The following is a 26,689-nucleotide window of genomic DNA, read 5'->3' on the forward strand; positions in this document are numbered from 1 at the left end:
TCAAGGGCATCCAAGGAAAATTCCTGACAAGGCTCCCCCAGCCTGGCCCGGTTGGCTTCAGGGAGCAGGACGGTTCTCAGAGGTGCTGGGCTGACAAGAAGCCACGTGTTTCGGAAGGACAAACCAACACCTCTGCCCTCCGAGGAACGTGGCGGAGTGATTCTTCTCACCTTGCAAAGATTATCTGCGGCCTCCGACCACAGGGCTTCCCAAGGTGGGGAAGCCAAGCCAGATTCTTAGACAAGCAAGTACACACAGACGTTCGCAAGCACTGCACCTGGCAGCAGTGTGTGGTTCTGGAAGGATGTCGTGGTGCTGACAATCACAAGATGCATGCGCCCAACAAGCATCTGATGGGGTTGTCAGACAGATAATATGATGGAGATGTCCTAATCTAAGGAAGCCGGGAGGCCAGGGTGGAAAACAAACCTCTGCACTGCACCACGGGGGAAGGGATGTATCTGCTCCAGAAGAAGGACAGAGAGGGCTGACAACCCAGATAAGGCAGTGACTGAAGAATGACAACTTGGCCTCAGAATGGAAGCTTCTATTTACTTTTTAATTGGCATTGATTTACAAGTTGGTTGTTTCTTGTTCCACGTTTTCAATTGCTGCTTGGAAGACTGCCAAGTGACAGTGCACATTGGCAGAGAAGAGACTGTGAATCTGGGGGCTCCAGCCGCAAGCTCCCTGCACTGAAAGTCGGGTCTGCAATCGCTCCCTCAGGAGCAAGTGTTTGCCAGAAGTAGCAGTCGCTGCCTCCGCTTTAAAGGAGAAGCCTAAGGAGACTCCAGCAGAAGTCATGTGGTTAGGGTAACTGGTGGTTTGGATTCCATTTCACAGATTCAGAGCAGAAAACCAGATTTACCCCTGGTGCAGAGACGCCATCCACTCAACCATCCACTGTCCACCTACCAATGCGAGCAGAGCCACCTGCCAGGTGGGAGATCTAGGTGCAGACAAGCGTGAGGATGAATGGCACACTACCTGGTAGAGGCGGCAGACCCTCCATGACGAGCTCAGGGCCCAGTCTTAAGTCTGCAGGTCTTAGGAAACAGACATGACAACCCTGAAGGGCATGAAAAGGGGTTCTGTGACATTCCTTCCCAGTGGTGAGCTGGTGAACCAGCTCTCTGAAAAAAAGCCCTCACTGGTAGTTTCTGCCAATTCCCATGGTATAAATACTCCCACCGTGGCTGATTTCAAGTTAGCAAAGGTTGACCAACCAGCTCACAAAATTTCTATTTAATAGTCGGCTCTGGAGAGTCAATAAAACTGGCTCCCATGTGCCACTGGGGCTGGATGCAGCAGACGATCCAATCTTTCATGACAAGCTCTCGGTGGGGCTTCAGTCTGGGATGATTTATTACCTTCTCTCTACTAGACAGGTTGGTTGGGTTCTGTCTTCAAGGGCAAGAGGCCAATAGTCTCATCATTCAATGAAACAAAAAATAAATATGGCTTTAAGAATCCTGTGTCTCTCGGACAAAGTAACATGGTGTGAGCTTACCACTAAACTTAGTAACATGAGTAGGACTGCCCAGACTTAGAAAGTTCTAGATGCACCTCTTTGGTTACACTATTTTCAGGGGACTAAACCCCTCATTTTCATGGGCCGTCTCAGAGAACGAAGAGCTCTCTTTCCTCTGGAGCAGTCTTGAAATGTTCAGGAGTAAACAAAAAGCCCTCTTCAAAGTGTTTATGAAGAAACGGAAACAAACCAAAAAATGCTTTAAAAACTGTATTTGTACAACAAGATAAGTATAGTTTCTCTTTCACACACCGGTTGCAAGTTTCTATGTAACATATCTGATGTCAACATTCCAAGATGAATTGACTATCATGTAAACTTTGCCCCGCTTAAAAGATGAGTAAAAATAAAGTTAAAAAATCTGTGTGTGAGGGGTATCACCGGCCCCTTGAAAACCACCACTTCCCTGCCAACTTTTATCCAAGGAAAGCAATCTTACCAAACCTGCCAAAGGTGTAAGAGTGAGCTGTCCCATGAACTAGGACAGAATAGGCAAGCCGAAAGCTGTGCGAGGGTACCAAAGCCACAGGGGAAAAGAACAGGGCTGTGAAGCTGAAATGTACAAACCGAGGGAGCCAGACAGCCAAGCAGGAAATTCTGCCCCCACGGTTCATGACAAACGGATGTTCATAGTCTAAATTAGACAACGAAGCTGACGATGGGCCCAAGAGCGACATGGAATTCGCCCATGTACAATTCCACGAGAATGGGGAATCTCTGCACAGCAGAGGGAAGCAGCGGCGGCAGAGACGGCAGACAGATGAGAACACCGACAGCGTCCTCTAAGTGACGTGGGCAGGAGGCATAAGCCTCCCTGTAAATCCTTGGGACTGAGCACTTGGCTACTGAGAAAAGAAACATGTCGAGAAATGAACATAAAAAGCCAAGTCTCACACTGAGAGAGAGAGAGGCTGTATTATTACGGTGACGAGGAAGAATCCATGAAGCAAACAGGGCCGGGAGCAGAAGCAGGGCTCAGAGGAGGAGCCCTGCAAGGGAGAGGCAGCAGGGTGAGCTGGTCAAGGCTTTGGGAGCAGCGCACAACGAAACTGTCGAGCTCAATGGAGCCCCATCGGCAACTTCCATAGCAGAGTCGCTCTCATCAGCCAGACTGAACTGGACACGGCACTGGCCGGGGCTCAGGGCTACAAGGCAGACTCTGGTGGGAACAGGGGGATGTGACAATCTGAGGAAAAAGTAACACTCCTGGCTGTCAGGGCTTGAGAGCTCACAGAAACCCAAGAGGCCAACAGCCCCTCAGGCCTTGATCAGGGTGCCCAGGGTCACGAAGTTTGAACCAAAGGGCCAAGGTTTTAAATGTAACCAAAACTTCAGGAGAGAGGCCAATTCGGAGATGAAATCTACGAATATCAATACGTTTGATTTTCAAGAGGCTCCTTGTGGAAACACAGACACATGCACACATTCCCACGGTCCCCCCAACTAGGAGGATGTGGGGATTCATAATGTGTGAGAAACTGATTCAATTTTGGTTAAGTTTTGGAAGCCCTCCAAATTTGGGTGTTTGGCCCAGGGAGACAGAGAGCTTTAAAAATTGGTTTTACAAAGGATTCAGGCCTATCCTTGGCTTTGTCCTGGATGCTGGGTTGCAGGGCTGGTGGGGGCATGCAAAGCAGCAGCAAAACAAGAAAGACCCTGCACGTGGATGGAATCAGGCTGGGAGGGCCGGCTTCCACGGGCAGGCATTCTCTGATGCCTTCATGGGACCTAATCCCGGGACTGGAACACATTTATTCGACCTTTACCATGGCTCCAAAACCGCCCCTCTCTGTCAGGGAGACACCCTCGCTCAGGTCGGCCAGGCGGGTCAGGCTGGCACCGTGCGCCCCGTCGAGCACCTCGTCACACTGCTCCAGGCTTCTCTGAGCTTCCTGGTGGCTTTCGTGCAGCTGGGAAAGCTTGCTCCTTGCCTGCCCAACAAAGACATTGCCAACATCAAGTGGGGTTTAGGGAAAATGTGTCAGGAGAGACATTTTTTCTCCTAATATCCAACCCCGAGCGATTCACGTGGCTAACTCAACTATCCATCTACAGAGCAGATGACCCTTGTTGCCACCATTTACGAGAAGTGAGATGGCTCATAAAGCAAAACAAGGCCCTTCTCACTGCCCGATGAGGCCCCTTTGTATCCCCGGCCCAAGAGAGGCACACCTTCATACCAAAGTTTTGTTGATTCTGAATAAACTGAAACGAAACAACATCCAGATTCACAATCTGCTCAAAGTGACAGTCAACAGTCATTTTCCTTTATGGGGTTTTTATGACCCTTTTGCTCCTCCTTGTTCCGGGAAAAGGCATGTGAGGCCAGGGAAAGGAAGACAATCTTTGAAGTCAGACAGACCCACGAGTGCATCTTAACTGTCTCGTACACGCTGTGCGACCTCAGGCTGGTGACCTAACCTCTGTTTCCTCATCTCCAAAATGAAGAATCAGAGATTACGAGCAAACACCTCCTGCAGCGCTGGCGGGGTTGGGCATTAAGAAGCAGCAGCTATTACTACTACTACCATTATTATTATTACTAACAGACACTATATCTTGGCTCCTTTGTACATCATACAAACTCTAAGGGCTGGAAGGGAAAGATTTAAGACAATCCTACAGATACTAATTAACAACAGAGCACAATATAGGGTATAAAATCCCTGTGTGTCTGTGATCAACTTTTGTCTGTAAACTGGCAAAAAGAGCAAATAGGTTGAATCAGTCAAGAAAGGCAGCACGATCAGCCATTTTGATATCACCAAGGGCCAACATCACCCTACTCTGTAGATGGGACACCCGAGGGCCGGCAAGGAGGCCTTCGCCATTATGTAATGGGGAGCAGGAAATGAGCCCTCCCTCTGCCGGCAAGCAGCGGCTGCAGGCCTCAAGGCCTTCACACCCAGGCTGGACGAGGTAGGGGCCCAGGCAGCTTGAAGAACTGGAAGAGGGCCAGGCGTGGGGTGATGCTCATTACAGGGCGGGGCCTGAGATTTACAGGCCTTCGAATTGCATGGGGACAGAGGTGCTAGAACCTTTCTCTGACCTTGTCCCTCTCACTTGTGTGAGGACTGGATGCTGAGGGCGTTTCCTGAACCCAAGGCTCTCACCAAGTGAGCAGTTAATGCCCTTGCCCAGCCCCTGGCTGCTCCCCGAAAATGACGTGCATTTAGGAGGGAAGTGGAAGAAGGCCAGTCAACATGATGCTGGAACCCATGCTGGGGGTCCTCGCACCTCAGCTCCAGGCCAGTACAACAGCTTCCAAGAAGAGAACCTAATGTAAATGAGGTGGGGGCGAGCAAAGGAAACAAGTGGCCATGGCACAGACACTGGGGCCCACCGGAGAGACACACTGACATGATAGCTCATGACAACTACGCCGCTTGACAGGAGACCCCAGAAGACCCTGGGCAGCAACCAGCTGTGGCAGGCCCCGCCCCCAGGGAGACAGATACCTGGTTGATTTCCTCTTGTGTGGATTTCAGAGATTTGATGATGGTTTCCAGTTGAACTTTCCCAGCCTGAATGCTCTGCTCCAGCTGGGTCTCCTCCTGCTGCAGCCGGTTCAGCTCAGATTTGGCCCGGTTCAGGTCATCTTCCTGGGACTTGAGGTCAGATTCCTGAGACTGGATCTGGGTTTTCAATGACGAAATCTGAAATGGGATGAATATGACTCGAAGGAAGAATTCTGGTCAAGTTCCTGGAACAAGCTAACTCAGGGGGGTGGACACCAGCCCGAAGCCCAGACACCTGGCTTCGTTACAGGGCCCTAGCGTCATGCCCAAAACAAAGACAGAAATGATAAGGTAGACATGCTCACCCCATGTGACCAACAGAAGGTCACTTTGGGATAAGGAGGAATGCGACCTGGGATAAGCACAGGCAACCTCTCTGCCCCCAGGGGCTAAACATGCCCTGATTAGGCCTCAGAGGGGGACATAAGGGTTTTACTATCTGCCGAGGCTGCGCCCTTCCTGCTTTGCAACCAGCAGTAAAGACACGAGAGGAGAGAGAGAGGCAGGTTCTACTGCTGTGCTGTAGGGAACAGGCCAGGGAGAGGTGTCCACACACACATGCTCATGGGGACCAAGGCCACTCACTTGGACGACTTGGGGGTGAAACTGAGGTCACGCCACAAATGCTTGGACACTGTTCCCAATGATACGGTCAACTACTCTACTAAAGCAGCAGGACGTCTCGGCTTCATGTGTCAAGGTCATCGTGAGCCCAGAGAAGGCTGCAGGAAGCCCCACCCATGCTGGGCTCGGTGGGACTCACCATCTGAGTCTCATCCTGGCACTTCTGCCTGACATCACTCAGCATGTCCCGGAGCTTGGCCTTCTGCTGGTCCATTTCGTCCAGGCGGTCTTGGGCATCCTGCTTCTGAGCCTCTAGCTCTTGCAAACTGCTTGTTTCCCGGTCTAAATCATTTTGTAATTCCTAGGGAAGAGTTGTGTGAATTTCCTTGAGATTGCTGAGACGGGCCACATCCAAGATAACACAGTCACAGCCTGGGCTGGAGCCCCCAGGATGTCCTATAAAACTGCCCCCTGGTCCGGGATCCTGCACACGCCCACTTCACGAAAGCATGCATCTTGGCTTGGCAGCCCTGGCTCACTCTCTCACTAAATCCCTCAGCAAATATACACCGATGGCCTAAGAGAGGCCAGGAGCTGGGCGAGGGGCTGGGTTCCTGGCAAGAAGGTCTCCAGGGACACGTGGTCAGGGTGGAGAGAGGTGTCACCCAAACACAAATGAACTGGGATGAAAGGCACAAAGAGACAGCATGTGTGCTGTCTGCTGGGGGCACGGGGCACTGACATTGCCTGGGCAGAAAAGACCCCCATGGAAGCACCACTTAGGATGCACCCGAAGGATGAGCAGGCGGCAGCGAGGAAAAGACCCAGGAGGAAAGAGACCTGGTGGAGGGGGCCGCAGGGGCCCCAAGGAAGGGAAGGGGGTGTCCTGCTCCAGCTGGAGCCGAGGGCAGCAGGGGCCACGCCAAAGAGACTGACTTGCTCCTGCATCAGGCAGCCCCGCAGGATGTCCCAGTATGGGAGTGGGATGTGGCATCTCTACATGGCTAAGCTCCTGCCAGAGGGCAGTTCCACCAAGACCGTCAGTGTGGGCATCCTCAGCCCCAATGACCACACTCGGAGGAGAAGAATCCTAAAGGTGTATGGGCACGTGAACCATGCAACATCTGGAAACAATGCACATTTCCACGCGGAGGGCCTGGCCGAGAGCACGCAGTACCGCGCACCTCAAGGGATACTGCCCCTTGCGCTCCGGAGTGACAATGTGATGTGAACGAGGCACACAGCAGAGCACACATGTGCGTCACACACTGGCTGTGTGCACTGTGCAAACAGGAGGGGGAGAACACGCATAAACGTCGCTCCTTAGACACACATGACCCTTCTGGAAGGCCTTGCGGGAGCTAATGGATTACACCTCTCAGGCACCAAAGGGGAGGGCGGAGGCTTCTGGCCCTCTGCTCTCCCACAAGGCAAGCAGCTCCTCACACGTCTCACAACTGAAGCAGAGCTAATGGACGGGCGGGGGGAGGCCTGGGGCAACAGGGCCAGCAGGGCAGCAGGGACGGGACCTGGGCCTGGGCGAGGTGGTGGCTGTGGGAATCAAAGGAGGGATGGACTTGAGGGGACCCCTGGGAGTAAGGGAGGGTGGCATGGTGAGGTCGATCCCCAGGGCTGGCATGGGCTTGGGGACCGGTGACATCTCAAGAGAAAACTCTCTCCCTGCTTTGAGGCCAAAAATGTCACAGCTTTCTCCTCCCTCAACAGCTAAAATGCACCTCTGAGTTATTCTGGGGGGCTGGGTTCTCTGCTCCCCAGTCTCTTCTGCCTTTAACTAGAGGAGTGGATCTTGAGGCTGCCAAGTTTGGGGAAGAAAACACAGACTCTGTGAAAGGGGGCTGGTGGTGGGGAGTCCAGGACATGGGTTTGCCTCATCTGAGGGAAGGACGAGTGATGGGGGAGGGGGCACAAAGGAGGGAGGAGGGTGAGGCCTAGGGGGGTAGCCTGGGACAGCGCGTGGCAAACAGCCTGGCACATCAAGAAATCTGGGCCTCACTCTGTAACGGAGAAGACAACATCAAAGGCCTCTGCGGGGAACAAGACTCGCCAGCTAGTGGTCAGGAAGGCACGGGGTCAGAGCAGGGGAGGTATCCAAGCAAAGAGAAGACCGAAGTAACCAAACCTACAGACTCATCACAATCCCACCAGAATCCCAGCTGGCTTCTGTGCAGAAACTGACAAGCCAATCCCAAAGTTCACAACGAAATGCAAAGGATCCAGAATAGACAAAACAATCCTGAAAAAAGAACAAAGTTGGAGGACTCACGCTCGCTGATTTCAAAACTTACTATAAAGCTACAATCATCAAGACAGTGTGGTGCTGGCACAGGGAGAGCCATACAGACCAACAGGATGGAACTGAGAGTCCAAAAGTAAACCCACACATCCAGGACTGATTGATTTTTGACAATGGTGCCAAGACCATTAAATGGGAACAGAACAGTCTCTTCAATAGATGGTCCTGGAACAACTGGATCTCCACAGGCAAAAGAATGGAGCTGAACCCCTACCTCACACCATATACAAAAGTTAACTCAAAATGGATGATCACAGACCTAAAGTAAGAGCTAAAACTATAAAACTCTTAAAACAAAATGTGGGGTAAATCTTTCCGACCTTGGATTTAGTAATGGGTTCTTAGATAGGACACCGAAAGCAAGAGCAAAAAATAAGAATAAACTGGACTTCCCCAAAATTTAAAACTTTTGCGCTTCAGAGGACACCATCAAGAAAGTAAAAAGAGGGGCCGGCCTGGTGGCACAGCAGTTAAATGCGCACATTCCGCTTTGGCGGCCCAGGGTTCGCTGGTTCAGATCCCGGGTGCAGACATAGCACTGCTTGGCATGACATGCTGTGGTAGGCGTCCCACATATAAAGTAGAGGAAGATGGGCATGGATGTTAGCTCAGGGCCAGTCTTCCTCAGCAAAAAGAGGAGGATTGACAGCAGTTAGCTCAGGGTTAATCTTCCTCAAAAAAAAAAAAAGAAAAAGAAAGTGAAAAGACAACCCACAGATGGGACACAATATTTGCAAACCACTTATCTGATAAAGGACTTGTATCTAGAAAATATAAACAACTCTTACAACTCAGCTATAAAAAGACAACCCAATTAAAAAATGGGCAAAGAATCTGAATCGACTTTTCTCCAAAGAAGATACACAAATAGCCAATAAGCACATGAAAAGATGCTCAACATCATTAGGGAAAGCAAGAGGGACAATGAGATACCACTCAACCTTCACTAGCAAGACTATAAGAAGTGGGAAATAACAAGTGCTGGCAAGGATGCAGAGAAACTGGAACCCTCATGCATTGGTGGTGGCAACCTAAAATGGGGCAGCCCCTTTGGAAAACAGTCTGGCGGTTTCCCAAAAGGTTAAAGAGAAAGTTATCATATGACACAGCAATTTTACTCCCAGGCATACACCCAAGAGAAGTGAAGTCATCGGTCCACACAAAAACTTGCACATTAATGTTCATAGTGGCGTTATTCACAACAGCCAAAAACTGGAAAAACCCAAATATCCATCAACTGATGAATGGATGAATAAAATGTGGTCCAGCCAGACAAGAAGTATTATTCAGCCATAAAAAGGACTGAAACCCTGACACATGCTGCAACATGGATGAACCCTGAAAACATCACACTGAGTAAAAAGCCAGACACAAAAGGCCACATGGTGTGTGATTCCATTCATACACAATGTCCACAACAGGTAAATCCATGGAGACAGGCAGCAGATCAGCAGTTGCCGGAGGCTGGGGAGGGGCTTGGGGAGCAACTGCTGACGAGGACAGGGTTTCTTTTTGGGTGACGGAAATGTTCTATAATTGATCATGGTGATGGTTGTACAACGATGTTCACAAAATAAAAACCACTGGATTATACACTTTAAATAGGCAAATTACACAGGTTGTGAATTATATCTCAGGAAAGCTGCTGTTACAAAAATAACACAAAACAAAAAATCAGGCAAAGATGCCGCAGGCCCTCACCAGGAGGTTGGGATAGAAAGAGAGACGAGAGATTCCCAGGCAGAATGGGGAAGGGGGACCATGTGGACAGGAGGACTGTGGCGGCTGAGGCTTCCGCTGCTTAAAACTCAACATCAACTGACCTGAGGACCAAGGCCTCCTACTCCACGCTGGGCCCTGACCGCAGCCTCTGTTAGCGGGCACGGGGTGTGAGCTCCTGGCCTGACCCACCTGGGAAAAGGCAGCAGGAACCAAAGTCAAATCTAGTTTTCATAGGGGAACTTTAAAAAACAAAGCGTTCTGTCCCTGACCGAGGAGCTGCCACCATACCCTGCAGCAGAGCCCTGTCCTGGCCTGTTTACCAATGAGGCCCCCATGGAACAGAGGCTGGCCTGGCTGGCGCTGGGGCCCCTCCCAGCTCTGGGGGGATGTTCAGGTGCACACAGACCCCAGCATCTCCAAGGCTGTGGGTGTGCACTGTCAGAGCCCACCAGCCAGGGCTCCGGGTGGCCTTGCCAAGCCTGCCGCAGACCAGAGAGGGCAGCACCTCCGACATTAGAGCAAGTCTCTGCAAAGACCGACGGCTTCCTCAGAACCACCTGGGGGCAGGGCCCAGAGACCAGGGACTGGTTTCCCTGGTAGTTAAAGGACACTACAGCACCCAGAGCCTTGGGGCCAGGATGTAATCCGAAGCTTGTCCAGGGCGACCCAGACACAACAGGAAGGAGAACCGCCCAGGCAGTCATGTGCCGAGGCTGAGGCTGAGGCTGAGGAAGGCGAGGCCGGCTGCACCTCCCCAAAGGACTGAAAGGCTGGAGGGGAAGTGACGCAGTCACGAGGCTCAGTGTCTGCGGGCTCAGTTCTTGGACACAGGTGGGAATGAAAGGGCTGAGGTGAGAATAAAATGGCAGGATGAACATACAAACCTTCAGAAAAATACAGTCGCTTTACCTGTAAGCTGGTCTTATAACTGAAGGAGCTCATTCGAGCAAAAAGCACTTAATATCATGGGGCAGGCCAGTCCCTGCCTTCTGATCCAGAACATTCCAGGAGACCATGTAAGGACCAATCCTCACTGCCAACACGCAGAGATGAGAAACCAGGAAAGAAGGGTGTGGACACAGCACAGTGTGAAGTGATGAGAGTCCTGAAGAGGGGTGGGCACACCCACCCCACCTTGCCTACAGACCACAACTACCAGAGAGGACATTCCAGACTGCGTGGCGGGCAGACATCACGTGCCATCTACTATGTGTCTCACGGAGTCCTCTAGCCCCTTGTGTGTGTGGGGGGGGGGGGGGAGGGCAGCCTACCCAGCACCCCATGAGCCCAACTGAGTTGGGCACAGCTTCCCCTGGCCTGCTTGGGTCCACAGCCCAGGAGATGGCCCAGAAAGAACCAGCCACTCACGCAGCACACACTTCAGCCAGACACAGCTCTTGGCCCTGCACAGAGTAGCCCATGCACTGATCCTTGTTGCCACCCCAGCTGGGGAGATGGAAGCTGGGAGCTGAGCCACCCATCCAGGTCACCGAGGGAGGACTGGAGTCCTGACTCTTTGGCTGTGCTCCTCTTTCCCCCTCCCAGGCTTGGGAGCACTCAAAGCCCCCAAGCAGAGACCACCAGTCCCAGATTAGTCTCACTCTGAGAGCCCCCAGACAACTGGAGTCCCCTCACGGTGACAATGCCTTCTCCATCAATTCCAACCTGAGACAGCACAGGAACCTATGTCTCTTCAAGGGCTTGGCACCCAGGCGCTGACTGCTTTGCTCCTGGCACAGCACCCCCTCTCCTCAGATGACGGAGAACAGCAGGGGCGGTGCCCTCGTGAGCACTGAGCACAGGCCAGAACCTCTGTTCCAGCCCCACAACCCAGGAAAGTAGAACACTCATTACGAACATCACACGATGCCCGAAGATGTTAAAGTAACTGCCCAAGGTCACACAGCTGCTAAGGAGAGCTGGGTTTGAGTCCAGGCACTCGGACCACCACAGTCTCTGCCACGCACTAGGAGACACTCCAAGTAGGACTGCCCTGAGAATAGATTAGAGGCCACTGTCTGAAACTCAAAAACTCAGGCTGAGTGACAGAAGCCAGACACCAAAGGCCTTTGCTGTAAGACTCCACCCGTACGAAACATTCAGAACAGGTAAATCCACAGAGACAGAAAGCAGATTAGTGAAGGCCAGGGGCTGGGGGAGGGAGGACAGGGTTTCCTTTCGGGGTAATGGAAATGTTCTAGAACTAGATAGAGGTGACAACTAAGCAACATAATAAATAGGCTAAAAATCACTCAGTTGTACACTTTAAAATAGTGAATTTTACATTACGTGAATTATCTATCTTAATCAAAAAAAAGAAAGAAGCGTCTGACTACAGCTATAGCAAATTTACAAACTTTACTTGGAAGCCCCACAAGCTCAAGTTTCCAACAAGTGCAGAGCCACCTCCCCTTTGCCCCGTCCGCACCACTGACAGGGCTCCCTGCGCTGTATTTGACACAAGGGCCACGTGACCAAACGCATAGCGTGCTTACCTGGACCTCGCTGGTCTTCTGTCTGATGGCCTCTTCCTTTTCTCTAATGTCTTGCTCCAGTGAGTATTTCTCCCTGAGAGTTTAAAAAGATTTCACAAAACACAAAACACAGATAGAGTGAGTCGACCATCACTGTGGTGTGTCTTCCCCACCGCATCTTCTCAAGACCCAGCTCCATCCATTCCACAAAGACCCACCTCGGCCGACCCCTCCCAGTGGGGCTGGAAGTGTAGGAATGACCCCCAGTGACCTTCATCCCACGTAATCCCCTCCCCTTCGAGTGTGAGTGGAAACTGCAAACGATGAGGCGTCCCTCCCAGCATGGCCACGCAGCCCTTTAAAGCAGAGCATTTTCAAAGAGGAAGTCAGAGCGATGCTCAGGGTGGGAGGACTCAGCGAGCCCCTCCTGACAGTGAAGATGGAGGGGCCTCTCCAAGCAGAATGTACCCTGGCCACACCTGGCATGGAGAGGAGACCTCAGACCCACAGCCACAAGGAAGCGAATTCGGATTCTCCCCTGGCTCACACGATACCTCGACCTCGGCCCTGTGAGACCCTGAGCAGGGAGCCCAGTCGAGCCTACCTAGGCTTCTGGTCTACAGAGCTGTGCACTAACAATTTGCATTGTTTTAAGCCACTACGTTTGTGGTGATTTGTTACACGGCAAGAAAAAACTAATAGTCTCCAAATCCTATATGCACTGGCTCACTGACGGGCAAGTGTCTCCAGCTCTGAAGCACCAGGGACACGCCACGAGAGACCCTGCCTTCACAGAGCTCACAGGCCAGTGAGGGAAAGAGAAGACAAGTCAGTGCACAAATGAATGTAACGTAAGGGGCACAACAGAAACCCCATAGGACAAGGAAAGGGGGTGGGGGACCGTCTCACAGAGGATGGCCAGCGTAGGGTGGCTCTCTGAGGAAGCGGCCTGCGAATGCAAACCTGGTAGAAAAAGGCTCTAGTCAAGAGGAAGGAAAAGCTTGGCTGGGGGAGCCAGGTTGAGAGCTTTGGAGGGATGCAAACCGGGGTGGGGAGTCCCAAGGCCTGGCAGCAAGAAGCGGCAGTGAGGGTCTCTGGCTCCTGCAGCTGTCCCCTTGCAGGAGGCTGCGGCTGGCGCTGCGCACACCGGGCACTTGAGCAGGGGGGCCCTGCCCATCTCCTCAGCAGCACACAGCTCCCCAGGCAGCAACCAGCTTTGCTCTCCTCCTTATGGACCAGATGTTTGTGTCCCCCTGCTTTTCATATGCTGAAACCCTAACCCTCAATGTGATGGTATCAGAAGTGGGGCCTTTGACGGTGATTAAGTTGTGAGGGTTGAGCTCCCATTAAACAGATCAGTGTTATTATAAAAGTGACCTCAGAGAGCTGCCTGGCCGCTTCCGCCATGTGAGGACACAGCAACTAGATGGCCATCTGTGAATCAGGAAGTGGACCCCACCAGACACCAGATCTGCCATGCCTCCATCTGGACTTCCAGCCTCCAGGACTGTGAGAAGTAAACGTCTGTTGTGTGCGCCCCCCAGGCTGTAATGGTTTGTTACAGCAGCCTGAAGACAAGAAGACACTCCTCTTGTGCCTAAAGGAGCTGCCTCAGTGGCAGGAACCTCCGTGGCCAACACGCCCTGCCTCCCCTATGGGGAACCCAGCACTTGCACAATGACAAGGTCTTCTTTGGGACATTCAGGTAGACATAAAACTGTGAGCATCTGAATATTCATTTCCACAGCCTAAGAATGACCTAACAACACAACGTCCTCTTCAGACCAACCCCTCGTGCCAGGACCTAGGAGCCGGGGAGAGGCATGTTTCCCCACACCCCCATGGGGGCCCCTGCAGGCCCGGCTGCTGCAACTCGGCACATACCTGCCTCTTTGCCTTCACCAGGAAACACTCCCTGAGCTGCCGGAGCCCACACAGCTGCAAAGAGGCAGCTCTGGCCTGACTCAGACACCACAGTCCCTTCCAAAACCCTGACCCTCGCATTACAGCGTGCCCTCCCTCCCCAATCTGCGGTCCTAATTAACGGCCGCCCAGGCTCTAGGACACCGGCCCACCGTCCTCACAGATCCTCTCAGCCTTGCCAGGCTGCACATGCTGATCTCTGGTTTGGAAATATGGCCCCTGTGAGCTGGCGACAGAACAGGAGCCAGCCTCTGGGCTGAGCATGAAGCAGGGAGTCAGGCTTCAGCAGGAGGCCGAGGCTGAGGCTTCGTGACCAGCCACCCACCTAACTGTCCCCCACAACGTCTGACCTGCCTTAGCTTCTCAGGGCTCTGCTCCACCAGGGGCGTAAACCACACCTGAGGGGCCTCCAGCTGAGAGCGTGATCCAGCCCACGTGCGCATTTTCATTTTGGTCAGGTAAGCACTCCCTTTCCCACGGAGGGCAAAGCACCTTTAAGTCCTACTCGGTGCCACTCAAAGCACAGAGTGTGCCCTTACCCAGAATTAACTGGAAAGAGCACACTGCTCTGAAGAGCATCACAGGGGTATACAAGTGGATGTACTTCTTTATGCTGGACTCCAAGAGTGCAGACAGCCCATCCAAAGCCTCATTTCCGATGGGGAAACTAAGGCAGAGGTGTAGGGAGTGGAGCTGGAGACGTGGTCACGAGGCCTCTCTCTCACAGTTTAGCTGTTGGTGCTAAGCCACTAACTTGCCATCTGAGACTTGGTCACTTTATGGGTCAAGGGATGACAAGGCCTTCCTGAGTCGAGAGGGTGGCTGAGGCTGCCTAGCAACACCCTGCCTGAGACCCCCCAGTCCAGACTGCCTCCGACTGACACCGTCATTACTGGAGCTTGTGGAGTCAGTTCACAACTTGGGAATTTGCGTCCCTCCCTTTCTGCTGAACAAACTTGTCATGGTCAACTTTCCAAGTGTTTCATAAGACCCTGACACTTCCAACCACAATCCAGGACAGGGTTCGGGGGAGACTCGGAATCTGCGGGGACGGAGCCACTCCAGCATACCGCTGTAACTGGGCGATCTCTTGACTGATGTCATCAAGTTCCTTCACACCAGTGAACTCCCCCGATCCAAGGGAACTTGAACCATCCTGGAATCAAATTCAGACACAGAATTACCAACGAGCAAGCTGACCTCCCCGCACAGCAAGAACTAGTAGGCCTTAGCATGAGGGGTAAAGCCATCTCCCTTCAGCCCCCATCCTGGGGACTACCAGGCGGCCCAGTCAGACGCCTGGGGCCCCTGGTGAAGGTTGGGTCACCCACGCGCCCCCTGCTCACAGGCCGCTGGCGCCACCTGGTGGTGGGCCGGGGGAAGGGCACAAACACGACAGGCTCCCCGGCTACTCACCGGAACCGGAGTGCCTCTCTCGGAGGGCGGGAGCATGTCCGGCGAGAGGACCTGAGGAGGGTCGATGCCTTTACTGACCTTCTGCTGAATGAAATACATAGCTAAGGCGAACTGGTCTTTGCTTAACTTCCCCGTTTGCCTCGTATCGGCCAGGGCCCTGAGAGAAACGTGGGGATGCTAATTACACATCACAGGCATCCGATTCAGCCTGCGCCACGCATACAAGTCACGAAACCCAGGCTTTTAAAAACTAGATGATGACGACAATAAAAACAAGAGGTCACAGCAGCAACTCCTCTTCTATTGAACACCCCACCGCTGGGGAGAAGTCCCTCCACCCCCACCAAGCATCCTGCCCCAAGGCTGGTCAAGATGGGGCTGTGACGGCAGGAGGGAGCTCCTGGCTTGGCTGGAGAGCCACCAAGCCCAACCTGCGGCGCCGAGGAGCCTGTCCCTTGGGAAGACCTCATTAGCAGCTAGGAGAAATACAACCGGGTCTTCACGGAGCGTGTGGACTGCGATGGTCCAGTACACAAAAGCCATTCCTGTGGAAACGGAAGCAGCTCGGGCTGAGTACGCACGCTGGGTTCCTGCACCTGAGCCACTGGTTTTCCATGGGGACGACAAGAGCAGCATTGTGGGTTATCTCCAGGAGGGCTCGGGGCCTGGAAGGCCAGGCACGACCGCGCTACACAGCACAATCCCTCGCTGCTCAACTGTCCCTGCCCAAGTGGCCTGGTGTCCGGGCAGACGGGCAAGGGAGGGTGCCTCATGCAGTAAGAACAAGGCCTCCAGGTCTGTGACCCACGCCTGCCCTTCGCTCCCTCGGCCCGCTCCGCATGCACATTCGCATCCGGCTGCACGCGCACTTCCCATGGGCGCCTCGAAGCCCTTTCCTAAGGCGGAGCAGAGGAAAGCTGAACGTTCAGCGGACTTGGGCCCAGGGGGCGGGGTGATCCCGCTGAACGGTGATGATAGAGGCTCGGTGAAAAGTGGACTTGTTCTTGTCCCGGTTCGAGGGCAGGCTGTGACAATTTCACAGCGAGACCATTTCTCCTCCATCTGCCCACGAGGGCCAGTCCTGCTTCGCTCGGCTCGGAAGGAGTGTGGGCTCCAAGGCCACGTGCCGGGAGCTCTGTCTGCAGCCTTCTGTGGCAGCCACCACGCTGCCAAGCAAGGCACTGGATGCTCGTGTTCTCCCCGAGATCCCTCTTGGCACGCTCTCTCCACCTCAGCGACGTCCCCCCCCCCGGCCACTGGCAGACCATCGAGCCCATGGTCTTACTTCCGAGAGGTTACTGCTGAGCTCAGGCATCTGTCCCTTTCCTTTGCTCTTGCATGCAATGCCTCTGCGCTCCTTCTTTCAGTCCAAACATGTTCGTGATCTCATGCCATTACACCACTTACAGGCTGAGGTCTGTTATAAATTACTTTCCCCGCACTGTCCCTTTATGTTATCTGGGGATGTGTCACCACCCTTGAATTCTGTGCATGTCCATTTCAGGGTGATAAAGGGGGCACTATGTTTTATCAGTTTTTAAAAGGGGGCACTAGATGTGAGGGGCCTGCACCAGGTTCTGGTGACGGGCTCTGGGTGTCGCAAGCTCCTTCAGAAGAAACGGCCCATTTTCTCGGGTGGAGGCCTCACCTCACAATGTGGACCTCTATCAACTATTGCTAAGGACGGTCATTTCCCCAAGTCACTCAGTAATGTGCTAAATGTCACAGCTCTACTTGGAGGGATCCATCTCTCCAGAATTATGTGGAAATTCTCTCCTTATAACCCCAAGTGAAGCCCTCTAAGGCTAGGGTTCTGGGGAGAAAGCTAGAAAGTGACTTCACCACTAGCCAGTTATAAACAGAGCCGCCCCGGCACTGTGAAGACTGCTCTGCCCAGCCCTGGAAGAAAGTGGGGCTGGCTCCTCCACTGGGCCCTGAGGTGTAGACCAGAGTGTTGCCAACAGCTCGCCCTCCCCCGGGAGCCAAGTCGTGGACCTGCAGAGGGCAGAGCCCCTAGAAGAGGCGGCCACAGCTCCGACTGCCCGGGCAGCCCTGCTGGAGCCCTCGGGACCCTTTCTGCACGCTCTCACCAGAGGGGGCAGGGCCCAGCGCCTGCACCCCGACTGGCTGTGGGGAAGGCTGCTTTTCCCACTAGAACCAGCATAACCACCAGCAAGAACTGGTGCCCAGCTGTTAAAGCAGACCGCCCCAGAGGACTCCAGAGAGATGAAACAGGAGACCCCTGCAGGAGGAGAGTGAACTGGCACGCATGGAATACAGGCTGCGGCCTTTATACTCATGCCTCGCTCGCCCCATCCGCCCAGCGAGAATAAAGGACCAGGCGGACACGGAGGCCTATGCAGGGCTGCAGAGGCCCCCTGACTGCCCGGGCCCCGACCGCCCCCTCCAGTCCTTCACACAGCACAACCCTCATTTCCACAGGGCTCCTCTGAGCCACCCACAACCCTCACTTCCATATAGCGAGGGCCCAAATGCTGAGAAGCAGATGTCCACCCATCTATCCTTACCATATGTGTGCTAGAAGGTTCTGGGTGAGGCCCGAGTGCATGAAGATCTCCTTCACCTCCTGGCCACTCACGTAGCCGTCCAGATCCAGGTCGGTCTTCAGGAATATCTCATCAAATCGCATCTTGTCCGCCACAGGCACCACCCAAGTCACTGTCGGCTGAAAGGGTTTTTAAAAGTTAATCCTCAAGCTTTTCATCACCTACAGATAGCCTCTATTAAAGTGCTTTCAGGCACATTTTAGCAGAAAACCCTCCTCACAACTCCATGAGCCAAGAGAGCAGACAGGATCCAAGTTCTTTAATTGGGGAAACTGAGGCTGAGAGAAGTTAATGCCAAGGCGGTCATTCTCACCCAGTGGCTAGTCTGTGCCTTCCTCCACCCCATCACAGCACCCTGATCTCCCTGTGTGAAGAGGGAGGTAGAGACCCAGCAGGTCCGTCCTCCAGAACACTTCCATCCCTGCCACTTGGGGCATGAAGGGAAGCCAGTGATCTCTTTCCTGGAGGGGCTTCAAGTGGCCAGGCAAGACCCTGCTGACCACTCATCTCAGAAGGACCGCCTCCTGAGAACCAGCCAGGCACCCACGCCAGCCAGCCTTCCAGGTCCTTCATCTTCTATCTGCAAACACTTCTCCACAGCTGCCAGCAGTGTTCTCGACGCCTGCAGCTCCAGGATGCTGTACTCCATTTTCCTTTGTCCCTGGCCCCACTCCTTGACACAGCAGCCCCCCTGGGAGGTGTTGGCGCGCACACAGCACTGACAGGCAGTGAATGAGACTGACGTGAAGAAGGCTTCTGCACTTCAGGTAGGCACTCAGGGCCCCTCGTGCTGATGGGGAGCCCAGGCCTTGACGAGCACGCCCACCACCTGCAAGGGCCGGGCCGCACCACTCACAAGGGCGCTGCTCTGGCAGATGGAGCTGAGAGCCCGGCGCAGTGCGACTCGGGCAGCGGCTCATGTGACCTCACACAACTTGCTCAAGTTTACTTAAGAAAGACAAATGCCCTCAGGGGTCCACCAGGACATGTGCACCTCCTAATTCAGAGGCGTCAAGGTCCCTGTGATTGCTAATTCTGGATGCATCACCTCTGACCTTTGGCACCCTCACCACACCAAGTTTCACAGCATCTCTGTTCCTTATTTGACAAATTTTTCCTCATCTGCTTTTTCTGAACAAGTCTCCCTTGTTATCCAAGTCCAACAGAATCCTGAGGCAAGCACCAGGAATCCAGAAAGCAAGTTTGGGAAGCCAGGGACACCACATTACCCAGATCGTGCCAGTTACGGGGTTTGGGACAGGGAGTAGAATGATTGAGCACAGCAAGGAATTTATCACAAAATTTACCAGAATCTGTGGACCAAATTCAAACAGCAGGGGCTCAGGCAGCAAGCGTTCAGACTGAGAGAGACCTGTATTTTACTTGTCACATTATGTGAACTCTGTAGGGGAGATGGAGAGGCGGCCGTAAAGGAATCTAATGCAGAAGAGGCTTGCTGTCTTTACGTCAAGTGGCTGGAGCAAGCTGAACCTCAGACGCCAAGAGTCCCACAGAAGTAGTAGCCCTGGGTCAGGCAGGCTAAGCTGAGGGGGAGATGGGTTTCTGTGTCCCACTGGTCCCAGGAAATTACGACTCTGGGACAAGAGTCCTAACATTCACTGCATGAATGAACTCACTGCCTGATTTTGGGGTCTCAGGGTATGTTGGCAGCAAGACCCCATCACCTACGTGGCTACAAATCCAACACGGGCCAGCCTTCTCCTTGGAGCTGGGTCTCCTGGCAAGAGCTGGCTTTAAGGCTGGCTCAGCAGCCACAGGCCCCTAGTGAATGGGAACAGACCCATGACTGGAAGGGGCTCCAGCACACCTGGCGGGGAGGGCAGGACCAGGGCCCCAGGCAGGGAGTCACTGGCCTGGAGACGAGGGAAGTTGGGGAGGGGAGAGCATGGGGACTGTGAGTCCTCAGAAATGCCTGTTCTCATATCTGTGACTCCACCAGCTGCCCCATCCCTGGGGAAGGGGAGGCACACTCCTCCCCTCCCCGACTCTGACAGCAGCCGGGGTAAAATGGGTCCAGTCAGGAGTGCTCCCAGGGTCGGGGGAGAGCCAGCAGATCACCAAAAAGGGGTTAGGAGGCTAGTCAACCTTTGGCACTCAGCAACTTCCACCCCACGTGCTCCCCCGTCGGTAAAACAGCACCACTAACCCGACCTACGGTGCTTAAGAACTCTGGGCAAGAATGTTGCAGACTCAAGGTGCTGGGTTGTCTCAGAAAACGAAGACAGCTCATACCGCTCTAAGTGACGGGCCTCAGCCCCCTCTCTGACCCCACCGCACTGTCCCCTGGCTCATTCTGCCTTGGCCTTCTTCCTGTTTCTAGAACACACCGAGGCTCCCACCTCAGAGCCTTGGCATGGGCTACTGCTCTGACAGCTTCTGTCATTCAGGCGTCAGCTCAGAAGGCCCTCCAGCCAGTGCTGTCTGCAGAAGCACGACCTGTCCGCACGCCCACACGTCCAGGCCAGGCCCTGCACTGCTTTCTCGTGGCTGTCTGACCTTCCCTGGTTTATTGATGTGCTCATCATCTGTCTCCCTACAACAGGCAGGGCCTGCCTCAGGTCACTGCAGACCCCCAGGAGGCGCTGAGCATGGCTGGTGAAGATGCCTGGGCTGGGCCATCCAGACGCCGGCTTCTGAACACACAGCCACGTAAAACTCAACCGGAGCCTAGCTCCTGGTGGCCGTGCCTCTCCTCCTGGTGGGGCAGTGACGGGAGCTTGGAGGCCCTGTGACCAAGCCGCCTTGACCCTCTCTGATCTCTTTTTTTTTTTTTACTCTACGGTGCGATGCCTTGTTCTACAAGCTCCTTAAGAATGAGCCTCCTGAGTCGAATGCTTAACGTTACCAATACGTCATGAGCAAGAGAAATCATCATCTGATCATGCGTTTCTCATTTTTATCATTCACATTCTGAAGCTGTGTTGTGGTGCTGGCTGGCCTTCTCCTTGTCACAATTCATTGCTTTGCCTTTGAAACCACAAATGAAGCAGAAGACAAGGCGTGATTCCAAGCGTAACTCTCGTTCACGTTCTTGTATGTTTTTGACACTCTCAGAGGTACTGTTTTATAAAGAACCCACTGTGATGCTAAATTTGCCAGACAAAAAACTTTTTTTTCCTGAGGAAGATTGGCCCTGAGTGAACATCTGTTGCTAACCTTCCTCTATTTTATATGCAGGTCACTGCCACAGCAACACCACCAACAAATGGTCTAGGTCCATATCCAGGATCCGAACCTAGGCTGCTGAGGCAGAGCACACCGAACTTAACCACTAGGCCACAGGACAGACCCCAAGAAACGTCTTTTTTGATATATAAGATGCTGCCGTGCGGAGAGTCAGGAGCCCCCACATGTCTTCCTGACATGAGATGGATGCCTTCCTCATTCACTTGATCATTCAACACGTATTTACTGAGCATCAAGGTACCAGAGATTGTTTAGATGCTGAGATTATAACCAAGAACTAACTCTGCTAACACAGGGGTGGGGAGGCAGTGCGACACATTACATAATTAACTATACAATAGGCCAGGCATGGGAAATCTAGAAGAATGCAGGGTGGAGGGAGGAGGGCTAGTGGGCAGGGCCCCGGACACGCTGGGTGTCAAGTACAGTCATACCAGGCTCCCCTGAGGAGGTGCCCTGCAAGCAGAGGCCTCACAAAACGAGGTGCCGTGGTGCAATCTGGGGATGCACCCTCCAGCAGAGGGACTGCCTGAGGCAGGAGGGGCAGAGACATGAGGAGAGAACCTGGATGTGCTGGGTGTGTTTGAGGAAGGGTGGTATTTATGTGCAAGTGAATGGGACAGTTCATTCTGAATCCCTGTTGCTACGGAATGAATATTTGAGTGCCCTCCCAAATTCGTATGTTGAAACCTAACCCCCAATGTGATGGTGTAGAAGATGGTATAGAAGCACCTTTGGGAGTTGCTTAGGTCATGAGAGAGGGGCTGTCAGGAAGGGGATTAGTGCCGTTATACAAGGGGCCCAGAGAGCTCCCTCGCCACTCCCACCACGTGAGGACACAGTGAGAAGATGCTGTCCCTGAGCCAGGAAGAGAGCTCTCACCGGACATGGAATCTGCTGGCGCCTTGATCTTGGGCTTCCAGCCTCCAGAACTGAGACAAATAAATGTGATACCAGCCCTGATATTGGTTCCCCGACATTAAACCCAGCATATATGGGGTTAGAACCAAAACACTCATTCCCTGCTTACTTCCTGGCTTCCTGGCTCCAGAATCTACTATTCTCCATGGAGACAGACACAGCCAGGGACAAGCACCTGGATTCATTACCTCCTCCCAACAAGGAGCTATAGGCTGGCGGGAAAGCTGCTGACCAGCAAGGTCACAGGCTCCCTCCTCTCTGTAAGTAGTCTCAAGGCCAAAGACAGGCTGGTGGGAAAGCTCCAACCAGCAAGACCATATGCTCCCCCTCTCCTACCTAAAACCACAAATAAAAACCCTTCCTTTTAGCTTTTTGGGGAGTTTGGGATCTCAGCGTTAGCTGCCCTTTCTCCTTGCTCAGCACCGTGCAATAATAAAATTCCTACTTTCTTCCACTACACCCGGTGTCAGAGATTGGCTTGCTGCGCCACGGGTGAGCGAACGCAATTGAGGCTTGATATCAAATGTCTGCTGTCTGTAAGCCCCCTGGCCTGTGGTACTCTATTATAACAGCTCAAATGGACTAAGATACCTGTTGTTAAATTTTTTTTCATTTAATCACCAATTTTACCCTTTTGGGGTCACAAATTACCTTCTCCCAAGAAACATCCTGCTGGGACTCTACACGGGGAAACAGCTGCTTTGAGAAGTGGCCTCACACAGAGGGCCCTGTACCTGTGTTTGCTTAATGCCGTGCTTAGGAGACAAGCTTCCTGTGCTGTTCAGACTGCTGACACTGCCATGGGAAGGTGTGGAGCGGAGGCTGTCTTTTGGCGGAGGGCTGGCGGGCAGAACGGGCACAGCACCTGGGAACACTGTCTTCTTTCTCTTGGAAGGTGGGATGAGGGACGGGGGCAGGACGGCGGGCACGGGCTCCTTCTCGAGAGCTCGGTACACCAAGTGCATGGCCTGTGGGTGAAAAGAGAAGAATGCTCAGGTGGCAAGTCCCGGGCCGCGGGCGGGAGGGCAGCCCTTTCAGGGCCTGCATTGATGTGACAAAGACTGCTCTTTGGAGGTTGCTTCCAAGCTGAACAGAGTAAAAATAAACCTTTTCTGTTGAGCTATGCTTCCAATCCATAATTTTTCAAGACATTTGTTTAATCACACGAGACTGAAATGAATACACAAGGAATTCAATCATGCCAGACTCCACACGTCCCGTCCCCCACAGGAGGGCCACCAGCTCTAGGACTGACAACTTTCAAAGTACTGGAACTTGGAAGTCTAAAGACACGACGAGAGCTGCATGTACTTCAAGATATTTGGGAAACTCAGAAAACAATGGGAAAGGGCCTGCCTTGCCCAGGAAGGGCAGCACTCCTGTTCAAAGCAGGCAAGAAAAGGAAACTTTGTCTAAAACAAGGATTTAAAAGTCTGTTTTAAAATGTAAGAATATCAAACCAAAATTACAACCCTTTCCACTTCAAAATATTCCTTAAGTTGCTATTTGCAGAGAGAACAGATCGATAACATAGGTAAAATTTACAGTCTCTTAAAAACTCTACAAAATGTTAGATGCAGCTAGTGATGAAACACACAATGACACGATTCTAAGAGTCATTTCTAGAAGAACATAAATCTTGGCTGAAATGATGAGAAATGATAAAAACAAAACAAAAACGTAAACGCAGGCAGTAAGAAGACAGGTGTTCATGGGTTCACCATAGGCCAAGTGCCCCATTCCTGGGGACCACCCCCAGAGCAGTGCAATGACACGAACACCTAAAGTCAAGTGCGGTCAAAAGAAACGTACAAAACGAATAATGAGGTGCTGAGGGAAGGGGGAGTTAGTGTTTAACGGGGACAGAGTTTCAGTTTGGGAAGGTGAAGAGAGTCCTGGAGACGGCTGCTGGTGACGGCTGCACAACAATGTGGTTGTGCTTAACGCCACTGAATTGTCCACCTAATAGTGGTGACGATGGTAAACTATAATGTGTATTTTACCATAATAAAGAAATAAATAATGTACAGCCAGTAAAAACAAGAGGATGATGAAGAAACATGGAAAATGCTCAAAGTCAAAAGGCAGAACAGAGTTGACATGTGTAGCAGGAAAAATACATACAACTGAGTACTGTTGGATGTAAAGGATTATGAGGAAAACTGCAAGAGAAATTGATAATTTCCCTGGAAAATGGTTTAAATTTCACTTAGAAATTTAAAATCTCAAAGGCTTTACACACATATAGTACGATAATCAGCAGCTTCAATTTGTGTGTATATTGTAAAGTCACATTTTAAAGATGTTAAAATTCCCAGAACAGAAGATCTATCTTAGGGATATTGTATTTCATCATTTTTCTATAACTTAGAAATTCCCAGATCATTCAGACTTTTTGAGGGGGGTGTGGGGGGTTGGTTGAACTTAATTACTATCTATTAAAGTGCTGTCCTTCACTACAAGGGGCTGCTTTATTCTACTTTGAGATTTAATGGCACGAGGTGAGTGAACACATCCCATGAATAGGTGAGAAAAGTCAAAGATGTATGTGACGTGGAGGGAAAGGAGGGGGAACAGAATGACACAGGCCCAGGGTGAGGAGGGCAGGCGCCGGGGGAAGTCAGCCCAGCCCACTGGGAGGCTGGAGGCAGGTGGAGAGCTGCAGGGGTGTGGAGGGAGGGCAGCTTCGTGAGGAGATGGCCCACTGGACACACAGACCCACAGCTGCCACTAAAAGGAGAAGAAGGTGGGAGTGCCAGGGCTCCGGCACAGACAGCAGCAGATGTGGAAGTGGATGTCAGTGTGCTGGGGCATCTGCAGGCCACATCTAACGTACACCTACTTCCCAGCTCTGTGTGCTGAGAGGGCCTGGAAGCACTGGCACCCCAGGAGCACTGAACACCCCAGCACCCAGATCTGATTTCTAACACTATTCTCCAGTACGAGGTACTGGGGCTCCCTGGAGAAACAGTGGACGACGTGGCTGGGGCAGGGAAGGTTCAGGGGGAGCCAGGAGCATCTTACCGTGCCAAAAGGAAGCAAGTACTCAGAAAATGATGGGGTGTGACCAAAGGACAAAGGAGCCAGATAGGAGGAGCTCCCACTGGGCAAAATAAATCCCGCCACGAAAGGATGAGAAACCTCTGGACGCATTTATGAGTCCACTCTGAATGAACAAATTCCTGACGGTAGAAGGCCAGCTAGAGAATGTGTGAGGAATGCCAGAGTTAGAAGATCGCTAGTTAGCAACCAACACAATCCTAACTGATTCAGGTGAGGCTCCTGGGAGGGTCCAAGAACCAGCAGGGGAGTTGGAAGGTTAAGGGGGCGTTTAGTCTCCACGTGTCTCCCACGAGACTGTGCACAGGGAAGCGAGTGACTCCGCAGGGAGAAACCCTGACTATGACCAAGGTCGACGCCGTGCTAATGATGCACAGTAAGACATCAAACGCCCTACTGATGTCGTGTGTCCCAAGGAGAGTGCACACCACCTCAGTGGGGACCTCCCCCACGAAGCGCATGGCCTGGATCGTCATGAGGAAAGAGCAGAGAAGCCAGCAGCAAGCGGCCTGCATGCTTCAAAATGCCCATGCGGCCAGGAGACATGAGGACAGATGAGAAGCTGCTCCAGAGCAGAGGGCCCACAAGAGACGAGGCTGCAGCCTCCTTTGCTGGGAAGGATGTTTTGGGGACAACTGGCAAAATCTGAATAATATCCTTAGATTAGATAAGATAATGATAATGTAATAATTGATAAAGTAATGTATCAAATACAAGATCTAACACATCATAATAGATACTATAATAAATTAGAGGACGTTGACATGCATTTCCCTGATTTTGAAATAGACAGTGGTTATGTAAGAGAGTTCCCTGGTCTTAGGAAATACACACTAACGTATTTCAGGATGAAGAGGGATGGTGTCTGCAACTTACCCCAAAACGGTTCAAAGGAAAAATCCGTGTGTGTGTATACATACACCCACGTGGAGAGAGAGGAAGGAAAAAGCAACCCACTCAAAAAATAACCCTGGGGAATCTGAGTGAGGAAGATTCTATACTACTGCAACTTTTCTTTAAATCCAAACTATGTCAAAATAAACACTTGAAAAATTAAAGAAAAGAAGAAAAAAACCGAATCCAGAACCCCTCCCCAAGCAGAACCCCTCCTTCCTCAGCAGAGTGGGAAGGAGAGTCCCGGCAGGGGCCTACCACAGCAAACTCATCTCTGTCCAGGTGTCCATCCTTGTCGATGTCACTGAGGTCCCAGACCTGCAAGACAAACAGCAGCAAGGCTTACTAGGCGGTTACTGAGGCTCATTGGGGGGTACCGAGGCTCAGTGGGGAGGTACCGAGGCTCACTGGCGGTTATCGAGGCTCACTGGTGGGTACCGAGGCTCACTGGGGGGGTTCCAAGGCTCACTGGTGGGTACCGAGGCTCACTGGGGGGGTTCCAAGGCTCACTGGTGGGTACCGAGGCTCACTGGGGGGGTTCCAAGGCTCACTGGTGGGTACCGAGGCTCACTGGGGGG

At 52.5% G+C, this 26,689-nt stretch overlaps 1 protein-coding gene across 20 annotated transcripts in view; it reads right to left on the bottom strand.

Annotated features, from left to right (window-relative positions):
* The window catches only part of EPS15L1 (epidermal growth factor receptor pathway substrate 15 like 1), a 93,501-nt gene that overhangs the window by 37,598 nt on the left and 29,214 nt on the right, over nucleotides 1-26,689 (bottom strand). For 18 of the 20 annotated variants that reach the window (XM_046671038.1, XM_046671034.1, XM_046671042.1 and 15 more), the window contains 9 exons: nucleotides 26,370-26,429; nucleotides 22,892-23,125; nucleotides 17,991-18,148; nucleotides 15,463-15,619; nucleotides 15,117-15,202; nucleotides 12,145-12,217; nucleotides 5,813-5,974; nucleotides 4,990-5,187; nucleotides 3,292-3,462 (listed from right to left, as the gene is read on the bottom strand). In XM_046671038.1, the coding sequence (XP_046526994.1) occupies nucleotides 3,292-3,462; nucleotides 4,990-5,187; nucleotides 5,813-5,974; nucleotides 12,145-12,217; nucleotides 15,117-15,202; nucleotides 15,463-15,619; nucleotides 17,991-18,148; nucleotides 22,892-23,125; nucleotides 26,370-26,429 (1,299 nt within the window). The remainder of the gene's footprint in view (nucleotides 1-3,291; nucleotides 3,463-4,989; nucleotides 5,188-5,812; nucleotides 5,975-12,144; nucleotides 12,218-15,116; nucleotides 15,203-15,462; nucleotides 15,620-17,990; nucleotides 18,149-22,891; nucleotides 23,126-26,369; nucleotides 26,430-26,689) is intronic. The other 2 variants (XM_046671036.1, XM_046671032.1) reach the window with 1 other exon arrangement.

Source organism: Equus quagga, chromosome 9 (assembly GCF_021613505.1).
Source record: "Equus quagga isolate Etosha38 chromosome 9, UCLA_HA_Equagga_1.0, whole genome shotgun sequence".
Classification (NCBI taxonomy): domain Eukaryota; kingdom Metazoa; phylum Chordata; class Mammalia; order Perissodactyla; family Equidae; genus Equus; species Equus quagga.